The sequence below is a fragment of the Orcinus orca genome, chromosome 3 (assembly GCF_937001465.1).
Source record: "Orcinus orca chromosome 3, mOrcOrc1.1, whole genome shotgun sequence".
In the NCBI taxonomy this organism is placed as follows: domain Eukaryota; kingdom Metazoa; phylum Chordata; class Mammalia; order Artiodactyla; family Delphinidae; genus Orcinus; species Orcinus orca.
In genome coordinates, this window is record NC_064561.1 from 178690450 (window position 1) to 178712509 (window position 22060).

The 22060-nt window shown below is 41.3% G+C and overlaps 1 protein-coding gene across 1 annotated transcript in view; it reads right to left on the bottom strand.

Moving 5' to 3' along the window:
* Window positions 1-2533: 2533 nt before the first annotated feature.
* Window positions 2534-22060, bottom strand: part of MTRR (5-methyltetrahydrofolate-homocysteine methyltransferase reductase) — a 29869-nt gene continuing 10342 nt past the window's right edge. Inside the window, exons 7-16 of the mRNA XM_004274495.4 lie at window positions 21733-21855; window positions 20106-20259; window positions 18878-18966; window positions 15205-15385; window positions 13243-13285; window positions 12505-12691; window positions 9637-9755; window positions 8123-8215; window positions 7826-8008; window positions 2534-5569 (exon numbers count right to left, since the gene is read on the bottom strand). Coding sequence (XP_004274543.2) covers window positions 5428-5569; window positions 7826-8008; window positions 8123-8215; window positions 9637-9755; window positions 12505-12691; window positions 13243-13285; window positions 15205-15385; window positions 18878-18966; window positions 20106-20259; window positions 21733-21855 — 1314 coding nt within the window. The 3' untranslated portion in view covers window positions 2534-5427. The remainder of the gene's footprint in view (window positions 5570-7825; window positions 8009-8122; window positions 8216-9636; window positions 9756-12504; window positions 12692-13242; window positions 13286-15204; window positions 15386-18877; window positions 18967-20105; window positions 20260-21732; window positions 21856-22060) is intronic.

Genomic DNA, 22060 nt, shown 5'->3' on the forward strand with positions numbered 1-22060 from the left:
GGATTTGGCTTTTCCTCCTTTTAGTTCTGACAATTGTTGCTTTATATATTTTGCAGTTTTATTGAGTGCATGCATATTTCGGATTTTCATGTCTTTCTCATCAATCGACTCTAATCACCATGAAAATATCTCTTGTGATATTTCTTGCTTTAAGCCTCCTTTTTATATGAATTTAACTACACTTGCTTTTCTTTTGTTTGCATGGTATTCTTTTCCAAACCTTCCAACTTAAAGTCTATCTCTTCTAAATAACATATGGGTTGGTTTGCTTAATCATCTTGCTTTTATTTGGATTGTTAGTACAATTACAGTTAATATAATTACTGAATACTTTTGGTGGGATGTCCTTGGTTTGTCTACAGTGCTCACCTAGATAAACCTAGGATGCACAGATTTATAGGGCTTGGCGTTCCAGAAAGTGTTGCATTAGCTGTGTAATTTTGGGCATATAAAAGAGATATTCCATGACCTAAATAGTCCCTTTTGTGTAAGTGATGCCCTATTTGCAATGTATGCGTTTTATGATAATCTCGGTCTGCAAGGGCCTAATGCAGCAGGAAGATTCTAGGGAGTGGTGGAGGCAGTCCTAGGTTTCTCCCTTCTCCACATGTCCTGCATTTACCTGCAAACTTGACATTAGTAAAGCTGGAGAAGGTTAAGATTTCTGACTCTCGTGAGTCTGATTTGATGACCGGACCCTTTGTATTATGTCAACTCTCTAAGTGATTTCAATGGTTCAATCCTTGGCTCTTTCAGTTCAGTCTCAACCACAACAGCCAGAGTTAAGTCCTGCAGAATGTAAACTATCAATAGATCATGTGATTCCTCTGATCCAATGGCTTTCCAGTCACTAAGAGTAAAACCCAAAATCTACAATGACCTCAAGGCAACACATCATCGGATTTCCCCATTTCTTTTCTCTCCCTCCAACTTACCAGACACTGTCCTACCTCAGGACCTTTGCACGGACTGCCCCCTGTCCTGATATCCACAGCAGCCGGCTGCCTGCTCTCTTCCAGATCTCTCCCTTCTCAGTGAGCCCTTCCCTGACTGCTCTGTCTGGTTGCACGGCCCTTCCAACACCACATACCAAAGCCCCTTTAGCCCGGTTTGTCCTTCTGCATGACGCTTATCACCTTCTCAGACATCGTAATTGGTATTTATTTATTCATTTATTTATGGCTCTCCTCAAATAGAAATGTAAGCTCTGAGAACAGAGGCATTTTACCTACTTTGTTCACTACTGTATCAACTGTACTTCAGTACCTGGCAAAGTAGGCCCTCAAAATATCTGTGAAATGGATGAAATTTCCCTCCGGGGTGTTCCTTTGGCCACAACCGTGTGTCCAGTTAGCACTTTAGAAGAAACCAGTCCTAAATCTTCTGTCATCTAGTTTTATTTCCTATGCCATGAATCATTTGCATGTGTTTAAAAATTCTTCGATGTGGCCTTTGTGGGCTTTTTATAGTTTTTAATTCTATTAGGATCAGCAAACAATGCCTTATTTCATGCAATCTGTTGAGTTTTCCTTTATGGCCAAGTTCATGGTCAATTTTTAAAATGTTTCGAGTATATCTGAAACCAATATGGGTACCTAGTTTGTTGGATGCAGCATGTACATCATCTACTTTGCTAACTGCAAAGGCCAAATTCTCCGAGTTTTTTATCTGATAGTTTATGACTAAATAGATTAGTATCCCAGTGTTACGGTGCCTGCCTGGAATTCAGTCTAGAATACTTCAGATACACAGGTGTGTTAGAGAGTAAGGAATCCTCGGGGTGCAGTTAGCATTGTAATGAAGAAAACCTTAATGCAGACAGCTACCCCAAGCTCTTCTATTAATAGATTTCATCACTGATCAACATTATGTTACTGACAATAATGTGTCCAACAGTAGATTCTTAGAAAAACTGAGGTTAGAAAGGGGCTCTTACTGAATACCTAGCACTATTAAGATATGATGGAGTTTGAACAGATTAACTCAGAGGTACTCTTCACTGCAGTATAAACCAGGTCAAAGACTTTTTCTAGCAAGACCCTTGGGGTAGCGCCTGAGGCATAAAATAGCACTGTGTCCAGCCAAAGGGTTGGAGGGTAGCTCACAATGCTGCTAGGAGAAACAAAACCCTGCTCCTGGAGTAGTCACAACCACCTTGAATAAACTGACAGAAGATGTGAAACTTTTTATGCAAGATGTAGCTGGCCCAGCTAGAGAGACAGGGCTGGAACTTCGTTAAGCTTACATGACAGGCTGTAAGATGTTTTATGCCTGACTGCTAGTAAACTATTAAATACCTGCATGTGCGGCAGAACCTGGCCTGGGATCTAGTTTCACCATCACTTGCTGGCACACTGTGAGGCAACAGCTGATCAATACTCACCTGAAATTGGGATCTAACGACTAACAGAAATCACCCGGATGTTGTGCATAAATCAGATGGCTCGGGTCAGGTTCTGGGGCCACTACAGACACTCCTCAGTCTGTCTTTAGGGACCTATCAGTTTTGGGGTCACGCATGGACAAACAACAATACGGACAAAACTTTTTTTTATTGGAGTATAGCTGCTTTACAATGTTGTATTAGTTTCTGCTGTACAAGGAAGTGAATCGGCTGTATGTATACATATATCCCCTCCCTCTTGGACCTCCCTCCCATCCTGCCCCTCTAGGTCATCACAGAGCACCAAGCTGAGCTCTCTGTTCTATACCGCATGTTCCCACTAGCTATCTGTTTTACACATGGTAGTGTATTTATGTCAAATCTAATTTCCCAATTCATCCCACCCTCCCCTTTCCCCGTGTCCACACTTCCGTTCTCTACATCTGCATCCCTATTCCTGCCCTGGAAATAGGTTCGCCTGTACTATTTTTCTAGATTCCACATACATGCGTTAATATACAATATTTGTTTTTTTCTTTCTGACTTGCTTCACTCTGTATGACAGACTCTAGGTCCATCCATATCTCTACAAATGACCCAATTTCATTCCTTTTTATAGCTGAGTAATATTCCACTGTATATATGTACCACATCTTCTTTATCCATTCATCTGTTGATGGACATTTGGGTTGCTTCCATGACCTGGCTATTGTAAACAGTGCTGCAATGAACACTGGTGGGGAGATCTTTTATTGACACACCTCCTAGAGTAATGAAAATATAAACAAAAATAAACAAATGGGACCTAATGAAACTTAAAAGCTTTTGCATAGCAAAGGAAACCATAAACAAGACGAGAAGACAACCCTCAGAATGGAAGAAAATATTTGCAAATGAAGCAGCTGACAAAGAATTAATCTCCAAAATATACAAGCAGCTCATGCAGCTCAATATTAAAAAACAAACAACCCAATCCAAAAATGGGCAGACGACCTAAATAGACATTTCTCCAAAGAAGACATACAGATGGCAGAGAGGCACATGAAAGGATGCTCAACATCACTAATCATTAGAGAAATGAAAATCAAAACTACAATGAGGTATCACCTCACCCTGGTCAGAACGGCTATCATCAAAATATCTACAAACAATAAATGCTGGAGAGGGTGTGGAGAAAGGGAACCCTCTTGCACTGTTGGTGGGAATGTAAATTGATACAGCCACTATGGAGAACGGTATGGAGGTTCCTTAAAAAACTAAAAACAGAACTACCATACAACCCAGCAATCCCACTACTGGGCATATACCCTGAGAAAACCATAATTCAAAAAGATGGACACAAGTTCTTAATTGTCATATATTCTTGTTAGTTATCAATAAGGAATATTGTTCTTTGTCCCCTTTCCTGTTTTCACCTTGAGTCTATTTTGGTTGATATATATATAACATATGCATATAATTCTGCTTGCTATGTTTTCTTATGCCTTTTGTTTTTTTGGAAATATTTCTATTGTAAAATATATGAGATTAGAGATTATAATAAACAGCCATGAAGCCTTAACAAATCTTAAGATTATATAATATTTCCTTCAGATCTTCATTTTTCAAAATGACCAGAAACCTGTGACAGGTGAAGATTTGTTTTTTAAATGCCAATCTCTTTCATAAAAAAAACAATATATACCTGAGAGTAGGAGAAAAGTTTTCATACCCCTTTTACATTTTGATTTCCATTCTGACAAAATCTTAAAAGAGAACATGTCACCGGGAATTGTCTTAGTCCATTCGAGCTGCTGTAACAAAATACCACCAGGTGGCTAACAGACAATAGAATTTCTCACAGTTCTGGAAGCTGGAAAGACCAGGTGCCAGTGTTGTCGGGTCCTGGTGAAGGCCTCAGGGTTGCAGACAACCGACTTCCACGATGTCCTCACAGGGGGAAGGAGCGGGGAGCTCTGCGGGGCCTCGTGTAACAAGGGCGCTGACCCCATTCCTGAGGGCTCCAGCGTCATGACCTAACCATTCCGCAAAGGCCCCAGCTCCCACCACCATCACACTGGAGTCAGGATTTGAATATATGAATTTGGAAGACATAAAATATGCAGACAATAGTAGCAATTTTAAAAATACAAGGATATTAAGTAGGTATTTTAAGCCCAGGTTACATCTTGTGTGATATCATGAAGGTAAAATAGATTATGTGGAAAAACTAAAAAATATGCCAAAAGGAGCAGAAATGAAAAGGTGGGGAATGGGGGTGGGCTGGGGGCTGGACAGAGGAGGAGAAAAGGGTGTAGCTTTACTTAAATATGCATTTGCTCGCATCTGTAAAGTGAATGCAAATTCCCTAAATTCTGACACTGTGATATTAAAAAGAAGTAATTGTGGTAAATAAATCACATGCCAGAGTGGAATTTCAAAATATATTTCAGATTTCTAGCATAAAAAAAATCCCTATAAGCATTACCTTAAAATATTTTTTATCAGAAATATAGTTTTGGTAATAAAAAAAATTTGATAAAATTATATAATCAGATACGCTATGCATATGTAATTTTAATGCGCTAATATGAATATTTTTATCGTATATTTTACATAAGAATATAAATTATTTTTAGATTATTTAAAAAGAAACGGTGACTAGCTCACAAGATTTAACTATCTACCCAGGTGATGCTCGTGCCCATATCCCGTACTGAGAAGCCTTCACATGTACTGCTAGAGATGCCCTGTGATCTGGTCGCAGTCCCTACAGAAGCTCTCCCGGAGGGAGAGGCGCCCCGGGAGGTGCTGGCGGGAGTGCGGGCTGCCTTTTTCAGCTCAGGGCGGTTTGGGGAGGGTTGGGGGGGCAGATATGGGAACCTGAATTGAAAGCTTCCTACACTGTGAAAAGGTCCACTCCCCATGCCACCCCCCGACATCCTCCAAGAAATGGTCAAAAAAATTTTTAATTTTAAAAATCGGAAGTCTCAAGCTTCAGTAAAGTTGTCTTTTAGTACTTTCAGCCAAAAAGCTTAATTCTCTTCCTTTATTTTCCAATTTTTTCACCAAATATCCTGAAGATACCGTTTTTCTTCTTTTAAAGTAGCCAATGTTTTCATTGCTTCTAGTTTTTCAACTCCAACCTCTTTGCTTATTATCTCCACAAGGACATCATTTACATCCTTGGCCATATTCTTAGCATCTCTAAAAAAAAGAATAACGGTATTACTGTTTAAGAAACAGTGATTTTTACCAAATCCTCCTTAATTCACAAATCTCACTGCTGAGACTCTGTCACTACACCTTAGTCCTCCCTCCATTTCTCTGGAAAGTGTCCCTCAGTCTCCAGGCACCTACTGCTCCCCCAGGGACAGGCCTCCGCCCAGGACCACTGTCACATGCAATGCTGACCACCCCATTCACAGCTTTAAACACTTCAAAGGCGTCCGTGCTCTGGGAGCAGCCGAAATCTTTAAATGTCTGAGGACCTCACAATCGGGCCCCTCCTCACCTGTCTTCCTCTATTCTCAAGGCATTCCTGAGGGCAACAAGCTCCCGGACATGTCTAAGCCTTCATATGCACGCGTGCACACGATGAGTTATTAACAGACACGTTTACTGAGAACTTGCCAAGGGCTGGCCCTCTATTAAGTGTGTTTCCACGTCCCAGCTCTTTCATTTACAGGTCGGGCAAGGGGCCCCTCCTGTGCGCTCCTGTGGCCCCTGCACAGCACCCGGTATACCGTGAGCATCTGCTGACCTGGCTTTCCCACAGGGAGCAGGTGGCTTGGGATAGGAGTGCATCTCATTTACCATTTCTCTCTCGACATCTGCACAGTGCCAAATACTTAGTAGGCACTCGAATGTTTATTGAATGAAAGTGTCTGACAGGACTCTAACGTCTCAGGAATTGAACTTGCCCTGCCCCTCACAGTAAAATTTCCTGAGAAAGTTTTAACGGCTGTCATGCTCTCCCCTCAAGTACTCTGAGATCACTTCTATCCCGACGGCCCTTCCCCATGTCCCGCGGCTGCAGCTGCCAAACCTACCGGCCCCTCTGCTTCCCACTTGACTATCAGCAGCAAAGGCTCCCCTTTGAGTCAGTGTCCCCTGGACTTAGGGACAAGTTCGCTCCTTCCTCAGTGGCTGTTCTTCTCAGTCTCCTGTGTTCGGTCCATGTTAGAGTGCCGTGGGGTGTCACTCTGAGCCCTCACCTCTGACCAGCTATGAACGCTATCAGCTTCACTTCACGGATGTGAAAAATGAAGCACCAGTGACGGTGCAGTTATTTCTGGGTTACTGTTTTAGGAGTTTTTTAAGATGTTTAAGAACCCCTCCAAGTTCTCAATTACCAGTTACTCATATATTTGTACTTCTGTTTGCACAATGGACTTCACCTCCATTATTAGAGCTGCATCTAAGCCTTCAACCTATATCTGACACTGACAGCACTGTCCTCTGCAAACAAAAGAAAGATCAAATGCTTCACTAAAAGTAAATGAAAATGTAAACCAACACAGAGTCCAGAAGCTCTGCCCTTTCTGACCTAGAGCAGCGTTTTCTAGCTGAGGAGTCGTTAATGGGTCATGAAATCAACTTTGTAGCCAAAGTCAGATTTTTGTAAAATGATAGAACAAACGAAATATAAGTTATCAGAATGTGTCATAAAAAGTAAGTAGAAAAAGGAAGTTTTGTTTTATGAACCTTTTCAATTATATTTATATGTATTCTACGTCACTATACCAGTAGTTCTTTCTCTGTATCATAGTTTAAAACAAACAAACAAACAAAAAAACCTGACCTGATGACTTACGGAATGTTTTAAATGCCAGGGATGTGTTAGGATAAAAAAAGAGTAATTTCTTCTTTCAAAACTCCTTTTTAACTGGTAAACATTTTTGAGTTCCATTAAAACAAGTAGCTAAGTTCCTAAAATTTTTATTGTCTATGGCAATCTTGGGTTTCTATAATGGATCTTATATCAAAAAGTAGATGAAACATAAGAATGACTCCTGGCTTATGTCAACTTTGACATCATAAATTATGCCTTAAAGAAAAAGGATCCTAGACCCACATTCTCAGAGTCAAAACCAAAGCTGTTTTCCTTGGCTAGGTCAACTGCACAAATCACATATTCACTATTTACTGATACAACAAAATCAATCCTGAGACAGAATGTAACGTTAAGAGGCTAAAAACGTATTTAAAACAGCACAAAGCATTCCCCAATGCATGAGTTAATTTTCTTTTTTTGGTGGGGTGGGGCCACGCTGGCCAACTTCTTGGCTATTAAGTGTATGTTAAAAATCATTTTAGAGCTTGTATTTCTATTCCTGTATTTAAGAATCCAATCTCTCATCCATACATGTCCAGATCATTAACCAATCGGTCCCTGGTCTCTTTAATAAACATTACTGACTGCCCTCCCCTCCCCGGCACTTGAGCATGATGGCCACTTACCCACACACGTAAACATGACCATTCTCCTGAAGAAGGACCTTTGCCACCTGCTTGCTGTGACGCTGGAGGCTGTCTTGCACATACTTTGCTGGGGCTTCTTCCTCCCCCACAGGAGCATCTCTTGAGAAGGAAACTTTCAAGTGAGTGAGAATTCCACACTTAAGGAAATGTCTGAGCTCCTCTCTGAAATACAATATCTAATAGGTCACTGGAAGGTTTGTAATTTAAAGTTGAAAAAGTCTGAAATTAGCATTGTACGGCATGGCTGAGTCTTACAATGCTAGAATTGTGAAGTACCTGAATAAATAATCCCTATCCTTATGTCTGCAGCCAAAAAACAACCACATTGCTCCAAAGTGTCCATCTGGGTGATGTTCTTGCAGTTTCTCTCTAAGTAAAAAAGAAAGTTGAGATGTTTGATATAAAGAATAGGTAAAAGCAATCTTTCTTTTTCCTTTTACCTCTCCAGATAGGCCTGTAAAATCCACCTTCGCAGTCACTCAAAGTCCATGTACTGAATTAACATTTCACTACCCGCAGGGTACCTGGGCCACTCCAGCAGACACTACAAAAAGTAAGCTTACCTACGAACTGCAGACATCTATGAGCTTTACATGACATCTCTGTAGTGAGGATAATTCAAATTATCACATTGTGAAACCCAGACTAATTTCTACATTAAATATTCATAACAATTTTATGAATAAAAATTAACTCTCAATTAACATAATAGAAAAGTGGCACTGGGATTTTTTTTTTTTTAATAAATTCATTCATTTTCTTTATTTTTGGCTGCGTTGAGTCTTCACCGTTGCGCGCGGGCCCTCTCCAGTTGTGGCGAGCGGGGGCCCCTCTTCGCCACGGTGTATGGGCCTCTCATTGCAGCGGCCTCTCCTGTTGCAGAGCATGCATGGGCTCTAGGTGCACGGGCCTCAGCAGTTGTGGCGCACGGGCCTAGCAGTTGTGGCTTGCAGGCTCTAGAGCACAGGCTCAGCAGCCGCGGCACACGGGCCCAGCTGCTCCACAGCATGTGGGATCCTCCCAGACCAGGGATCGAGCCCGTGTCCCATGCATTGGCAGGTGGACCCTCAACCACTGCGCCACCAGGGAAGTCCCGGCACCAGGCTTTAAAAGGTAGAATGGTCTGCTGTGAAATGTTTCAGAAATGATGGACACGCCCTACTTTTTTGATTTCTTAAGAAAAAAAGAAAAGAAAAGAAAACAACAAAAAGACTTTGTACAAAGAATATTACTCCACTATCTGGGGAACATTACCTAAGAGTTGTTATTTCACAAACAGGGAGAGAAGCACAATTTTATTTATTTTATAAAAAATAGTTGTGTTCTGATACAAAGATACATGTATTAATATCATTCTGTTGAAAATTACTGATGTTAAGGGTTTAACTTTGAAACTGCTGGTGCACTTGGATCTTTGTGACTACCAATTTTATCTAGCTAAGGAATAGATGGGACAGCTGCACATCACCACAGCATAAAGGTGTGCTTGAAATTTGTCCCCAAATACATGCACTATAAACTATGGTTCAGCAGGAGAAAAAGAAAAAGAATGTACTAGAGTAAAAATGGAAGTTCCAGTACAAAGCACAATTTCTAGAAGATATATTTACTTTTCCCATGGTGACAAATTATGCTATGCTATCATATATTTGATAATAATATTTTAAAATAAAAATTTTACAAAGTCCAATATCCTCAAAACCACTGAAAAACAAAAAAGCTCTCTATTACATACTTCCACCCAGGACCACAAGGGACACATTTTCTCACCAGCCAAAGAAAACACATACCTATGTTGCAGGAAGCCAATGAAAGGTGCTATGCCGGTTCCTGGACCCACCATTATGATGGGGACTGAGGGGTCATTTGGTAAATGGAAAAAATTTGTTGCCCGAGGAGATATGGATATCTGAAATATTAAACCAATGCTCATAAGTTCGGGAAAAAAACCAGACAAAAGCATATAACCAAGGTGATGCCTGCTAAAGAAATCAGAAAGTGCAACTTCCCCTCAAAGAAGCATCATAAAATTAAATTGCAGCATTAAATCTTACTGAAACCACAAACACATTTGTCAGTACAGAGAAATAAACAAGTCTGTCTTGTAAATTTTTCTTTTCTATCCAAATCAAAGGTATTTTAAAAATGACAGGCATGATATTTCTGAGGTAGAACACTGAATAAATAATAATTGAGTTGTTTTTCTAGGCCCAAGAAAAAGATCTGCTTCCTAGTAGGCAACCCATTACAGGTGTCATGAAGAAATGCACAAAAAAATGAAGACATTCTTCTTCATGTTAGGACATAAAGGGGCAATGAAGATTAACATCAAGATGGGGTGAAGGTTTTAAGTGAAAATTAGGCAAGCGGAAGAGAAATTAAGGGGCTGCCCCAAAGATACTAGAGCACTGCTACATTTGCTACTCTAGGTCCCATGTTACCTGTGTTTGTTGCAAAACTAGAATAAGTGATATATAGATAAACAAAATCTTTTTGCTATAATTTCAAAAGGGTTTTCTTCTAAATCATGTGCCAGGGATACTTAAGGGAATCAATTTGTAAATATATTCATCTTTCAGTTTCAGTTTGCCATATGCTTTAGTTACACAGAGTGATAATAACAGTTAAGAGTGACAGGAATCTTCCCTCCATTCCCTACTGGTATAATTGTACATAGTTTAACCTTTAATTCAAGGAAAATTGTCTGAAGTTCATCAACAGGATGAACACAGTACTTTTTAAACGGAGAACTGGCAGAGCTATATCAACTGATTGTTCTCATTCTGGAGTGAAACTGTAATTAATATTATATTAGCCTTATTCACTTGATTCATCCACTGAACAATGTTATTGAAGGTACTCAATATGACAAACACTAGGACAGAGAAATGAGCAAAACCAAATCTGTCTTCATGGGACTTATATTCTAGTGGGTGGAAAAGACAATAAACAAACATATATTTATAGAATGACAGGTAATGATAAGTCCCAGGAAGCAAAAGAAAACAGGATAGGATGGGTATGGCAGGAAACTGCTAAAGAGACCACACTTCCTATGTTCCAGGGATGGCAAAGAGACCAGAACACTAGTCAGCTCCTGCTGTAAATCTCCGATGGCTTACAACAGCAAACGCTTACTTCTGGCTCTGCTCAACGGCTGCAGCTCTGCACCATGATTTCCTTCACTTGGATCCAAACCCAAGGAGCATCCCTGACCTGAATCATTCCATCCGATGTCAGAGCGAAAGAGCAAGAGAGGCAAGCCACAGCATCCTAATCAGGTTCAGAGAGCCTGCTGAGATGTGGCATGATCCTGTCTGCTCACCTTTCACTGGCCAAGGCTGGTCACATGGCCAGGCTACACATGAATGGGAGGGAAAGTCTACTCTTCCTCAGGGGGCAGGGGCATCTGTGAACAACAGTACTATCTACCAATCGGGGGAGGGCATGCGGTGGACGGATCCTGAATAAAATATGGTGCTACACGGCACAGCGAAATTTAAGTAGCTTTAAATTATATCCTTTCTATATGTACCTCTAGTGCCTCAACACTGGGTAGTCAACAAAGGTCTGTTAAAATGTGGAAAGAAGAAGAAAAGGGCAGGAGGGAGGAAAGAAAGAATATGTGAAAGGCACGCAAAGGTGTCTGTAATACAGCATCAATATACTTTTTTTTTTTTTTTTTAGCGTTCTGGAGATCATCTGCTATTTTTATGAGATCATGAAGTGACACAATACTTTCATGTCAGCACTACAATATTTCTTTACAAAAAAGAAGTTTCTCATGTTCTCAGTATTTTGTTGATATGAGGGACACACACGGTAAAGAACCTGCTCCAGGCAGCAGATTGGGAAAATACCAAGTTAAAGGGCAATTTTAAGCCCTAGTCTTCCCTTAAGCTCACTCAAGTGTGTATCAGAAGTCTTAAATCCCCCTAAGTGCTGTCAACGTTTTAACTTCAGTAACTTACAGCAACCAAACCAGTAATAAGATAACATTACAACTGACATGTTCATTCTTCAATACCATGGAGAAGACTTCATGACAAAGACTGAAATTTCTTTTAAATTTCAACCATCCTCGTCGGTGAGGAGGGAGAAGGTAATTGCTCCCTCTGCGTACGGTCTCGAGTGAGATTTTGCCAAGTGTGGATCAAAATATAAAATAACACCACGGCTCCAACAAAAGGGGAAGAAACGGGCAGGGTAAAATCCTACCCCAAACTGAAGGATGTAAAATTAATCTCTGGTTGTCAGCTGCCACTTTAAGATGACTCCTTTGGGGCACAGGACACCGACTGAGCACAAAATGAGGCTCTTCCTCATTGCCAGCCTTCACCGCGCACTTGACTCCTCCTGTGCCAAGCTACCAAGAACACTGATGCAAGGTCTTCTCCTTTATGAATGTGACAAGCAAGAAGCAAAGAGCGTATGCATTATACAACATTCATGCTTTACACATTTAGGAAACACATGGACTACACTGAATGAAAGTAATGTTCTCCTGACTTTCCAGGAGATATTAAAATTTAAGTAGGGCATAAATTTTCCTTTGAATAATTTGAGGGGAATGGACAATGCAGGGGACCCTACATTGTTTTTTCTAATCGGGCAAAGAGCACACTTCTAATGATACCCAAACTGCCCACTCCTAGTACCTCGGGCGCCAGGGCCTTCTCGCCGTCTGCCCGGGAGGCACGTGTGTTCGGCTGAAGAACCGATTCAACCAACGTGGCCAGCCAGCCCGTGCACACGCCCTTCCGCAGAGCCACCGCCGTGGTGTCAGACCCAAACTCCACGATGTTAAAAATGAAATGAAGCTTCCCTGGGTGAAACAGACTCGAGCTGCAAAGACACAGATAAGTTTGTAAACTCCGCCTCAGGACTAACACATACAGGCCAAGCTAGGCCTTTTTTACTGCATGAGGGTATTTCCTAATGGGCTCTAAACCTACCTTCTTCCTCTTCAGAAAACAGTTCTGCTGCTTACTTCAAAGCCCCCCCCACCCCGACCTAGTTTTGCGATGTCATTCAGGACAGTTTCTGGTTACCTGTTTGCCGCCAAGACTGAATGAGATTTATACCAGCTTTCCTCCCTCTTCCCTACGTCCACCCAGGGAAGGTGGCCGGGCACACCAGTAAAGGCCACAGGTGAAGGACCTGCAGACTCGCTCAGTGGGGACACGGCTCTGGACCACGGGAGCCACACCCTATGAACTCCAGGAGGACACAGTCCAAGCCTGCTCTTCTTCACTCCGCATCACGCCTGCTACTGTCCTGCACAAATCTGCTAAGTTTTCAGTAAATGGATTTGTAGCTACTAAGCATTTGGAAGTCAGAGTTTCATTACATTTTAGGAGAAAGAAGCTAAGTATTATGTTAATAAACGTCAGTACCTTGCACATGAATATGGTCTGGGTTGGAGCTTAGGAAGATGTTCTAGAAAAAAATTAAAATAAGCAATTATTAATTCATTCCTACTGAAAATAAATTATATGTATATATGTAAATTATATGTAAAGATCTGAATTTGATTCCTATTTTCTTATTTAGAATTTCTAAATAACTTGTTTTAATTCTAAATCGTATTTTAGAGCACACATAAATTCACTGTGTCTAAGTAAAATATCACTAAATACTATTTTCCAATTCTTAAAGACCAGACATATCACATTTCCCCAATCTGAACTCAGTATTTCTACCTAAAAGCTGTTTTTTTTTTTTTTTTTTTTTTAAACATCAAAGGGCAGTAAGAGTAGGGTCCATGAATGGACCTCAGAGTCAAGGAACCAATTACACTATTTTCTGGGGTGTGTCCAGAGTTTCCAAATTTGAAAAAAGATCATGACCCAAAAAAGATTAAGGACTATGGAAAATACTTAGGCTTGAAATATTCTTCCTTCATAATATTTATATGATAATAACAAAAAAACAGGAGTGTAATGGTGGACATTTTTCAGTCAAGTTATCCAGAAACCTAGTGGTTTTAAGATACACAGGTACTCTTTTAAAAGAGATTAAGAAGTCAGTATTTGAATATCTGATTGTCCACTATCAAACCCTGATAATTTTTTGTGCTCCGTATGTTATATTTTTGATAGCTATTTAGCAAAAATTTAGAAAGACCTTTCTGAAATGTCTGACAGTTGTAATAGGATAAGGTTTAATAGAGGGCTCACCTTAATACTTCAGTTATATTAAGTTTTCTTACAGAAATGAGAAAATAATTAAAACTTTTATGTCTCAATGCCTTTAATGTTTTTACATAACTATATAATAAATGATACATATAAGCTTAAAAAGGTAACAGAAAATCTATAAAAAGAATTGGAACAATTTTTCCATGATTAACAGCTTTACAAGACTTCTTATAACTTCCCTAATGGGTGTTCTGGTTGTTATCCCAACACCTCTATTAGCTCAAAAGACTCAACTGAGGAGGGGTAAGAGTGTTCATTCGCACAGGAACGCAGGAAGGGCAGCCTCACCACTCTGAGGAGGAGGAAAGAGAATACTAAGAAATAAAAAGGGAAAGGGGCAGGGCCTGACTTGTAAAGCGGAGTGTCCTTAACCGTACTCGGCATCAAAAGGGACCTTGGGTAAAAAGTACATGTTTTCCTGTCACCAAACACAAATGCAAATTTTAAACATTTTACTATTTATCACCAAGGAAAACAGAGAGGAGACGACAAAAGCACAAGCATAGGAAAGTAACAAGGGTTTTAAAATCCTGTAAGATTCTTATAGTCACTGTCCCTAGTAAACGTCTCCAATTCCTGAGGCCAGCTCCTCAGGGAAGATCTTAAACTCTCTTCCGTTGGAGTATGAGGACCAGAAGACACAATCTGGGCAAAAAAAACAGCATATGATCTTTTTACATCTGGATGTTTTGTCTCTCCCAAGGCTAATGCCCCGGGGCACCGTGAGTAAGGCCACTTGTTTGTACTGGTGGACCTGCCCAGGTGGGAACATTTCTGTATGCTGCACACAGAGCACACGCTTCACCAGACTCCATCAATTATCACTATCTTTGAAAAAGATCCTTTTCTTGGCAACCTCATTTTTAGATAAAATTTGGCTAAGAGAATTAAGGCTGGCTATATTAAGAGAGCAAATGACAGTGACAGTGGTAGGAAAGAAAAATTAAAAAATAAAAATTTAAGCTTGGAAGAGAGATTCTTCGATTTCAAGAAGGCAGTTCAGCTGTCAAGGCAGCGTGAAGAGCAGCTGTAAGACGCTTACTTACTGATCACAGTGATCGAGATGCACTCCCACAGGCCTGCAGAGAACTCAAAGGTGCTCTTACCATGGAGAGGCTGCCCCCCGGGGCTGGGGTGACTGTGACAGCATCCACTCACCAAGCAGGAGGCTGAGCGGAGGCTGGCAGGACGGAAAGGCCAGCAGGAGGTCTGAAAGGCAGGCACGGGAGTCTCTGACGAAGCGGTTGTAGTCGGCCGCCCCCTGCCTGCTGCACAGCTCCTGCAGCCGTCGCTTCTCCGCGCCGTCGCCAGTGTGGTCCACGAGGGCTCGCAAGAACGCCTGTGGCCGAGGAAGCCGACTTAAATCACCACGCGCTCTGTGGTTACAGCCGTTAGAATGCTGGCTGAGTACCCACCTGGGGATGTGCCCAGTTATCCAAGAAAAAGTGAGTGTGGTCACTAGGAGTGTGGTCAGGACAAGAGCATTTCATCTGTTATTCATTTTAATGGCAGCCTGTTAGGCAAACCCCACTTTCATGTTCCATTTTTGGTCACCTTCCCTATATCTTAAACCAACCCAATCTCAAATTACATGGCAGGTATATGTGAGTAATCAGCAAGTCTCACAACTTAACGTTTTTATCTCGGGACACAGTACCTGTTCTCGCCTTAGCTGATGATTGCAACCCAGATTTCTACATTTATTTGGCCACTGTTACGACAGGCACTGGGCAGGTAAAGTATGGGGCAAAGAGGACGCCTAACTTGCCCAAAAGGCTTCACAGGCGAGTGACAGCAACAGAAGTCAAGAAGTAACCAGTGTGCGACAGGCTGCCTATCCACCAGGGCACACGGACGTTCAGGGCTTCTGAGGCCAGAGGCTCCCAAGAAGGCAGGCTTGAGCTGAAGGCGGGCTGCACGGAAGAAAGGAAGTGACGGGCAACCAAAGAGATGGCAGAGCCACAGGAGGGCACGGGAGGCAGGCAAAAGCACGGCTCCTGGGGAGCACGTGCGCTTCAACACAAATGCAAGGAAATGCGGACACGGGCAGAGGCTGACAAACAGTGAGGGCCAGAACATCCAGACCCCTGCACAGGAACTCTGAGTCACCTCGGCTCCATCGTGGAAAGAGGAGGAGAAGAACACAAATAAAGCAAAACAAGAAAGTCCCAGATCCCTAGTCTCAAAGACTGAACCAAGTCCAAACTCTTGGGCAAAAGACCAAACTTGCTAATGACAACTTTTGGTTCTAATGCAATTCCAAGCACATCCATCATGGCACACATAAAACTCTCATTACTCACGGGAAGCAAAGAACTTTGGCAAGTCATCTGCATCAAAGCTATCTGAAACGCGAGTGGGCTCCCACATCCCGGAGGGCTGGATGCCCTTAACAGGGAAAATGAGATCCATGTTCCTGTGAGGGTCACGGGTTTCCACTGGCCCAGCCAAGAATCCCTGCTTAAACTATCCAGATACCAACAAATTACATGGCTTCTTCAAAGTGCTGGACATAGAACAAGCACCTGGGAAACGTCGTGGCGTAAAGCCCCAGGTCTCTGCATGGATCTCTGGTAAGACAGGAGTTTACCAAGAACACTTCACACCACGCTTTCTCAAGTCAATAAAATTCCCTAAATTACAGGCTAAAACAGTAGCAATTGTAAATCCTTTACAATATTTTTCATTTTACAATTACAGAAACTTCATGGTACTAAAACAGGAAATACAGCACTGTGCAGAAAAAAAACTGACAAACGTTACTAAAACTTAAGTTAGAAATATTTTTAACACAGTAATTTTACTCCAAGGAATTTATTTTTTAAAAAAGACTTCAGGGGGCTTCCCCGGTGGTCCAGTGGGTAAGACTCTGCCCTCCCAATGCAGGGGGCCCAGGGTTCGAACCCTGGTTGGGGAACTAAGAAGTCCGCATGCATGCCGCAACTAAGAATTCGCATGCTGCAACTAAGACCCGGCAGAGCCTAAATAAATAAATAAAAATAAATCTAAAAAAAAAGTTAAAAAAAATTTTTTTTAATAAAAATAAAAAAGACTGGCGGTCCAGCGGTTAAGACTCCACGCCTCCAATGCAGGGGGCATGGGTTCGATCCCTGGTCGGGGAACTAAGATCCCACCCAGCGCAACCAAAAAATAAATAAATAAAAATAAATAAAAACATAAAAAAGACTTCAAACAAGTGTGCAAAGATGAATTAGAATGTTCACCTATGTAGGTTTTTTAAATAGTGGAAAACTGGAAACAACCAACTGTCCATAATCAAATCAACAATTGTTTTTTTCTTAAAATTTTTTTAAATTTATTTATTTTATTTATTTATTTCTGGCTGCACTGGGTCTTCGCTGCCGCGTGCAGGCTTTCTCTAGTTGCAGCGAGCAGGGGTTACTCTTCGCTGTGGTGCGCGGGTTTCTCATTGCAGTGGCTTCTCCTTGTTGCAGAGCATGGGCTATAGGTGCGAGGGCTTCAGCAGTTGTGGCACGTGGGGTCAGTAGTTGTGGCTCTCGGGCTCTAGAGCACAGGCTCAGTAGTTGTGGTGCACGGGCTTAGTTGCTCTGTGGCATGTGGGATTTTCCTGGACCAGGGATCGAACCCGTGTCCCCTGCATTGGCAGGCGGATTCTTAATCACTGCGCCACCAGGGAAGTCCTCAAATCAACAACTGTGTTGCACCCATAGCATCTTTTAAAAGTATCTTCAGTACCTTTCCATGCTGGCATATCCAAACTCATTTCCTTTTAAGTAAAAAAAGGCATGCTGCGGAACAGCACATATACTACATGACCTCATTTTTCCTTAGCAAAACAAAATCCAACTGTTAATTGCGGGGGTTTGATTATGAAGGACTTTTGCTTCCTGAGTTACTAACTTTTGTGTCCAGACTTTTTATAAGCATATTACTTTTGCAGTAAGGAAAGATATATTTTTAAATATGTAGTTCACGAAATTTTCAGAAACGGAAGAGTTAAACTAAAACTGTGAAACTATTTAATTTAATCAAGGAGTTCTCATCACAGTGAATCGTAGATTTACTCAAATTGTATCTAGGACTAAGCCCCTCCATAAAGTAGTTCACTTCCCAAAGACTACAAATGCAGTAAACACAATAATAAAATACAGAATAAACACTGCATTGCGGATAGGGTAGCCGAATAATAGTACTATTTATGCTCACTGGCAATACAAGTTTGGTAAAGCACAACTTGGAAAGTTTACCCATGAATATCCACTTGAGTAACATGGTTATAACAAAATCAGTAGTTCCCGGCATAACACTGACATCTAGTGGATCTTTCTGTCTCCAAATTCATCTAAACATCAATATAACCTACCAAAACCCTTCAATGTTCCCTGCAGAATTCTGACATAATAAATAAGTACAGGTTTTTACACAAAAGGGGTCTTCACAACATTAAACAGGTGGCAAGCAGTGGAAAAGCCCTACACGCCAAGCTTCCTGCCACCGATTAGAGAGAAAAAGTGTCCACGTACAGCTGGAAAACACATGCTACCTAGGGCCACTTTCATCACTAATTACCGTGCTACATCAAGTTAATGTCTAGAAAAATAAGATTAAGAAAAAGCCCTACTTTAAAAATCTCATTTCAGTAGAAAACAAAAAACTTCAGTGTAAGCACAACATAAAAATATTTGTCCATGACAATTACAAAAACACTGCACACCTTGGGAACTATTTTGAACACATGCTGTGAAGAACATATTTTCTAAGCCTTCAAAGGGCAAATACCAGATTTAATAAACCCTACAAAGAGGTGAGCATATTTTTAAATAGTCACCCAAAGAAGAAAGAAAAATACCTTCTTAGGAACCGCTCGTATTTCAAGGCACCAGGTAAGAAGGAACTGGAGAGAGCACTTCTCAGGTATATGCTGGGGCAAGGCTGCTCCTTTTCAGGCAGACGGGAAAGAGTCAATGACACAGAAAATAGAGAAGATAATGTTTTCCATCCCTAAAAACACTAATAGCTGTAATATTTTACATTATAGTGCTATCAAAGTACTTGTGGCAATATGACTTGTGGCAATGTTTATTCAGTTAAAAAATTTCCTCAAAAGGAATACAGAAGAAAAAGCCTAATTTACAAAAACAATGGTTATAAATTCAACAGGATTACTGTACCAGCCATACCTACCAAATCTAAGTACACCAAACAAAAGAAAGGGAAATTATCCAAAACCACTGAACAAAAGAAAGGAACAAAAAGCCAAAAGACGGCAGTGGTCCAATAACACTGCCTATCATCCTCAAAAAGAATTTCAGAACTGACTGAATTCCAGTTCAAGATTCTAAGCAAATAACTAAAAACTAACTTCCTTTAATTATGGAGCAAGCAATTAGTTTCATATATTAAATAAGCAAAAACAAATATGCTATGAGAAACAAACATTAAAAAAAATTTTTTTTTTCTTTTTTTGTCCGTGCCATGTGGCTTGCAGGATGTTCCCCCGACCAAGGATTAAACTTCAGCCCCGGCAGTGAAAGCCTGGAGTCCTAACAACTAGGCCACCAGGGAACTCCCAACAAAAGACTTTTAAAAAAGATTCATATAATACAGTTTTTTTTGCGTGACAATATGCTAACCTAGAAACAAAATAATGCTGATTGCAAAAAACAGCCTAACAAATCAGCCCTAGTCAACTAACCAATCTGCTTCTCCAAAACCAGTTACATTCATTTTTTTAAGCGTTCCCCAGTTTGCTGCAAGCTTGCTGATTTCCAGAGTTTGGAAAAAGCTGATTCTTCAACTTCACTTTTAATGTCTGTAAGCATCCAATAAGCATAAACTCTATTTATGCATAATAGAGTTTATAATAGAGTTTATAATAAGCATAAACATCTCATTCAGTGTAACTGACTCATTCAGGGTACTTGACGTGAAAGTTAAAAACCTCCAAGACCAGCAAGTGGCTGTGTTCCGCCTGCTGATCCATGGCCGACCCCCGGGCATCTGTGCAGACTCGCCCTGGCCACCTCCAATCCCTTGGCCCAATGACATCCTGGGGAAATAAAAGATCAGGGCTGTACCTTTCTTCTTCGTGTCGGCCTTAATGTTCAAGATGACACAATGTTCTCTCCTGTCTGTGAGCTGCAGTCTTTGGAGTAGGTGCTGTACCTCTGAGTCACTGTTGGGACAGATCACGTTAAAGGCATCTCCAGGCTGGTAGGAAAAATCTGTTTTCTAGAGAAGAACCAACATGAAATACAAAAAATTCCACATGAGTTAAAAGAGTTTTAGTTGTGGGGTAACAGAATTTTAAATATATGACCACTTGAATAAATGAATTAGTTTATTGCAACTAGAATTATTTTGTTTCTGACAAATAAGCCCAAGTAACCAAACAAACATACTTTTATTAGGGGTTATTTTTTAAAGAAATTCTGTAGCTATCCAATGTTTTGCTTTACACTGAGTATTCATAGACTAGAAATTAAGACCCTCTGCCTCTTCTAAAAATTAAGGTGCTCCGGTAAGTAGTGTTTTAATAATCCATGTAAAAGTCCGCTCATGAAAACATACACACACACACATTAGGAGCAAAAGAAACTACTTAAGGCCGTCTGCACTGGTTTTCAATTTCCTTTCTTTACTCCTTTTCTCTGGGGAGGAACAGGGGTCGGGGAGAGCAATTTCTTTTCCCTTAATGACACACGACGTCAAACCGCCTGGCTCGGTACTGGTCGTGCACAAACCCGGGCTCCAGGTGGAGCCACCGCCCACAGCAGGTCTACTTAGAGCAGTGCGGGGTGTGGAATGCTCTGGAGAGGGGCTTCTGGCCACACACGCTCACACCTCTAGCCTGGGAGGGACACAGGCTGTCCCTACCAGGCGGCCAAACCTTGCCTCTTTATGACGAAAGTACAGAACAAGAGTGAAATGGTTTGGTGTACATATGATATTTAGCAATATGGATTAAAATGTTCAAAAGGAAAATGGAACTACTCAATACTACGTAAGCAAAACCATCTAGTTCTGATGCCTGTCACATTTCTTTCTTTCTATGAGAAACTCAATTAAACCCACATCGACAGCCTTGGTGCACCCTCTTCTGAGAGCCCAGCCCACGGAACCTCACAGGGCCCTCGTCAAGGGTTGAGCTACGTGGCTGTGAGGACGTACAACCACAGTTTCTTAACCTGAGGCCAATGAGGCAGCGGCTGGGGAAGCCTCATGGATGGGGTTCAGAGAGGGAGCACATCAACGCCCGAAAACTGTGTGCAAAGTGGAGAGGGGGTACATGATTTCTTCCAGATCCTCAAAGGAACAAGGACCACCACTTTGAGAAGTGAATGTCACATGACTGTCTAGTCTGGCTCTACTTCCAACTAGCCGCTGACCTCAGGTAAACAGCTTCCTTTCCAGGGGCTCTTATACGGAAATACTGCTCTGATTCCATTATTCTTTCGTGGCTTAATGAGTAAGGCAGCAACACTATGCTCTCAAGTAGAATCACCTCCAGTCACTCATTTTAGGCCCTCCTTGAAGTGAAAAGAAAAGGTATGAGGCAGAGAGAAAAAATGATGGGTCAAGAATAAAAAGGCCGCTGTCCAGCCACAGACCTCACTCTTCCTGAGTGTGTAGATGAGGACACAGCACAAGTCTCTGCACTTGCTGGCAACATCCCTGCGCTCAGAAACACATTCTGTAACTTACTGAAATGTCCAATTCTATCAGAAGAGTGGTTTTTATGGCATCATTCGTAGTCAGTTGAACTGCCTTTGAAATTGGAACGTGAAAAATTGGATCCACTGAGGTCACAGGTGCTTGGCTTTCCTCCTTGAGAAACAAATGTGATAAAATATTACTAAATGCAGTTTTCAATTATACTTACCACTGCTTCACTTAGTGACAAGGTGAGAGCTACAGGATCTTTTAAAATGCCCTATTTAAGTATTCTTCCCTAAGGTAAATGGCTACAGACATACACCTCTCAATCTTTCAGAAAAGAAGCTCATCTACACCTTAAACTTGCCTATTAGAC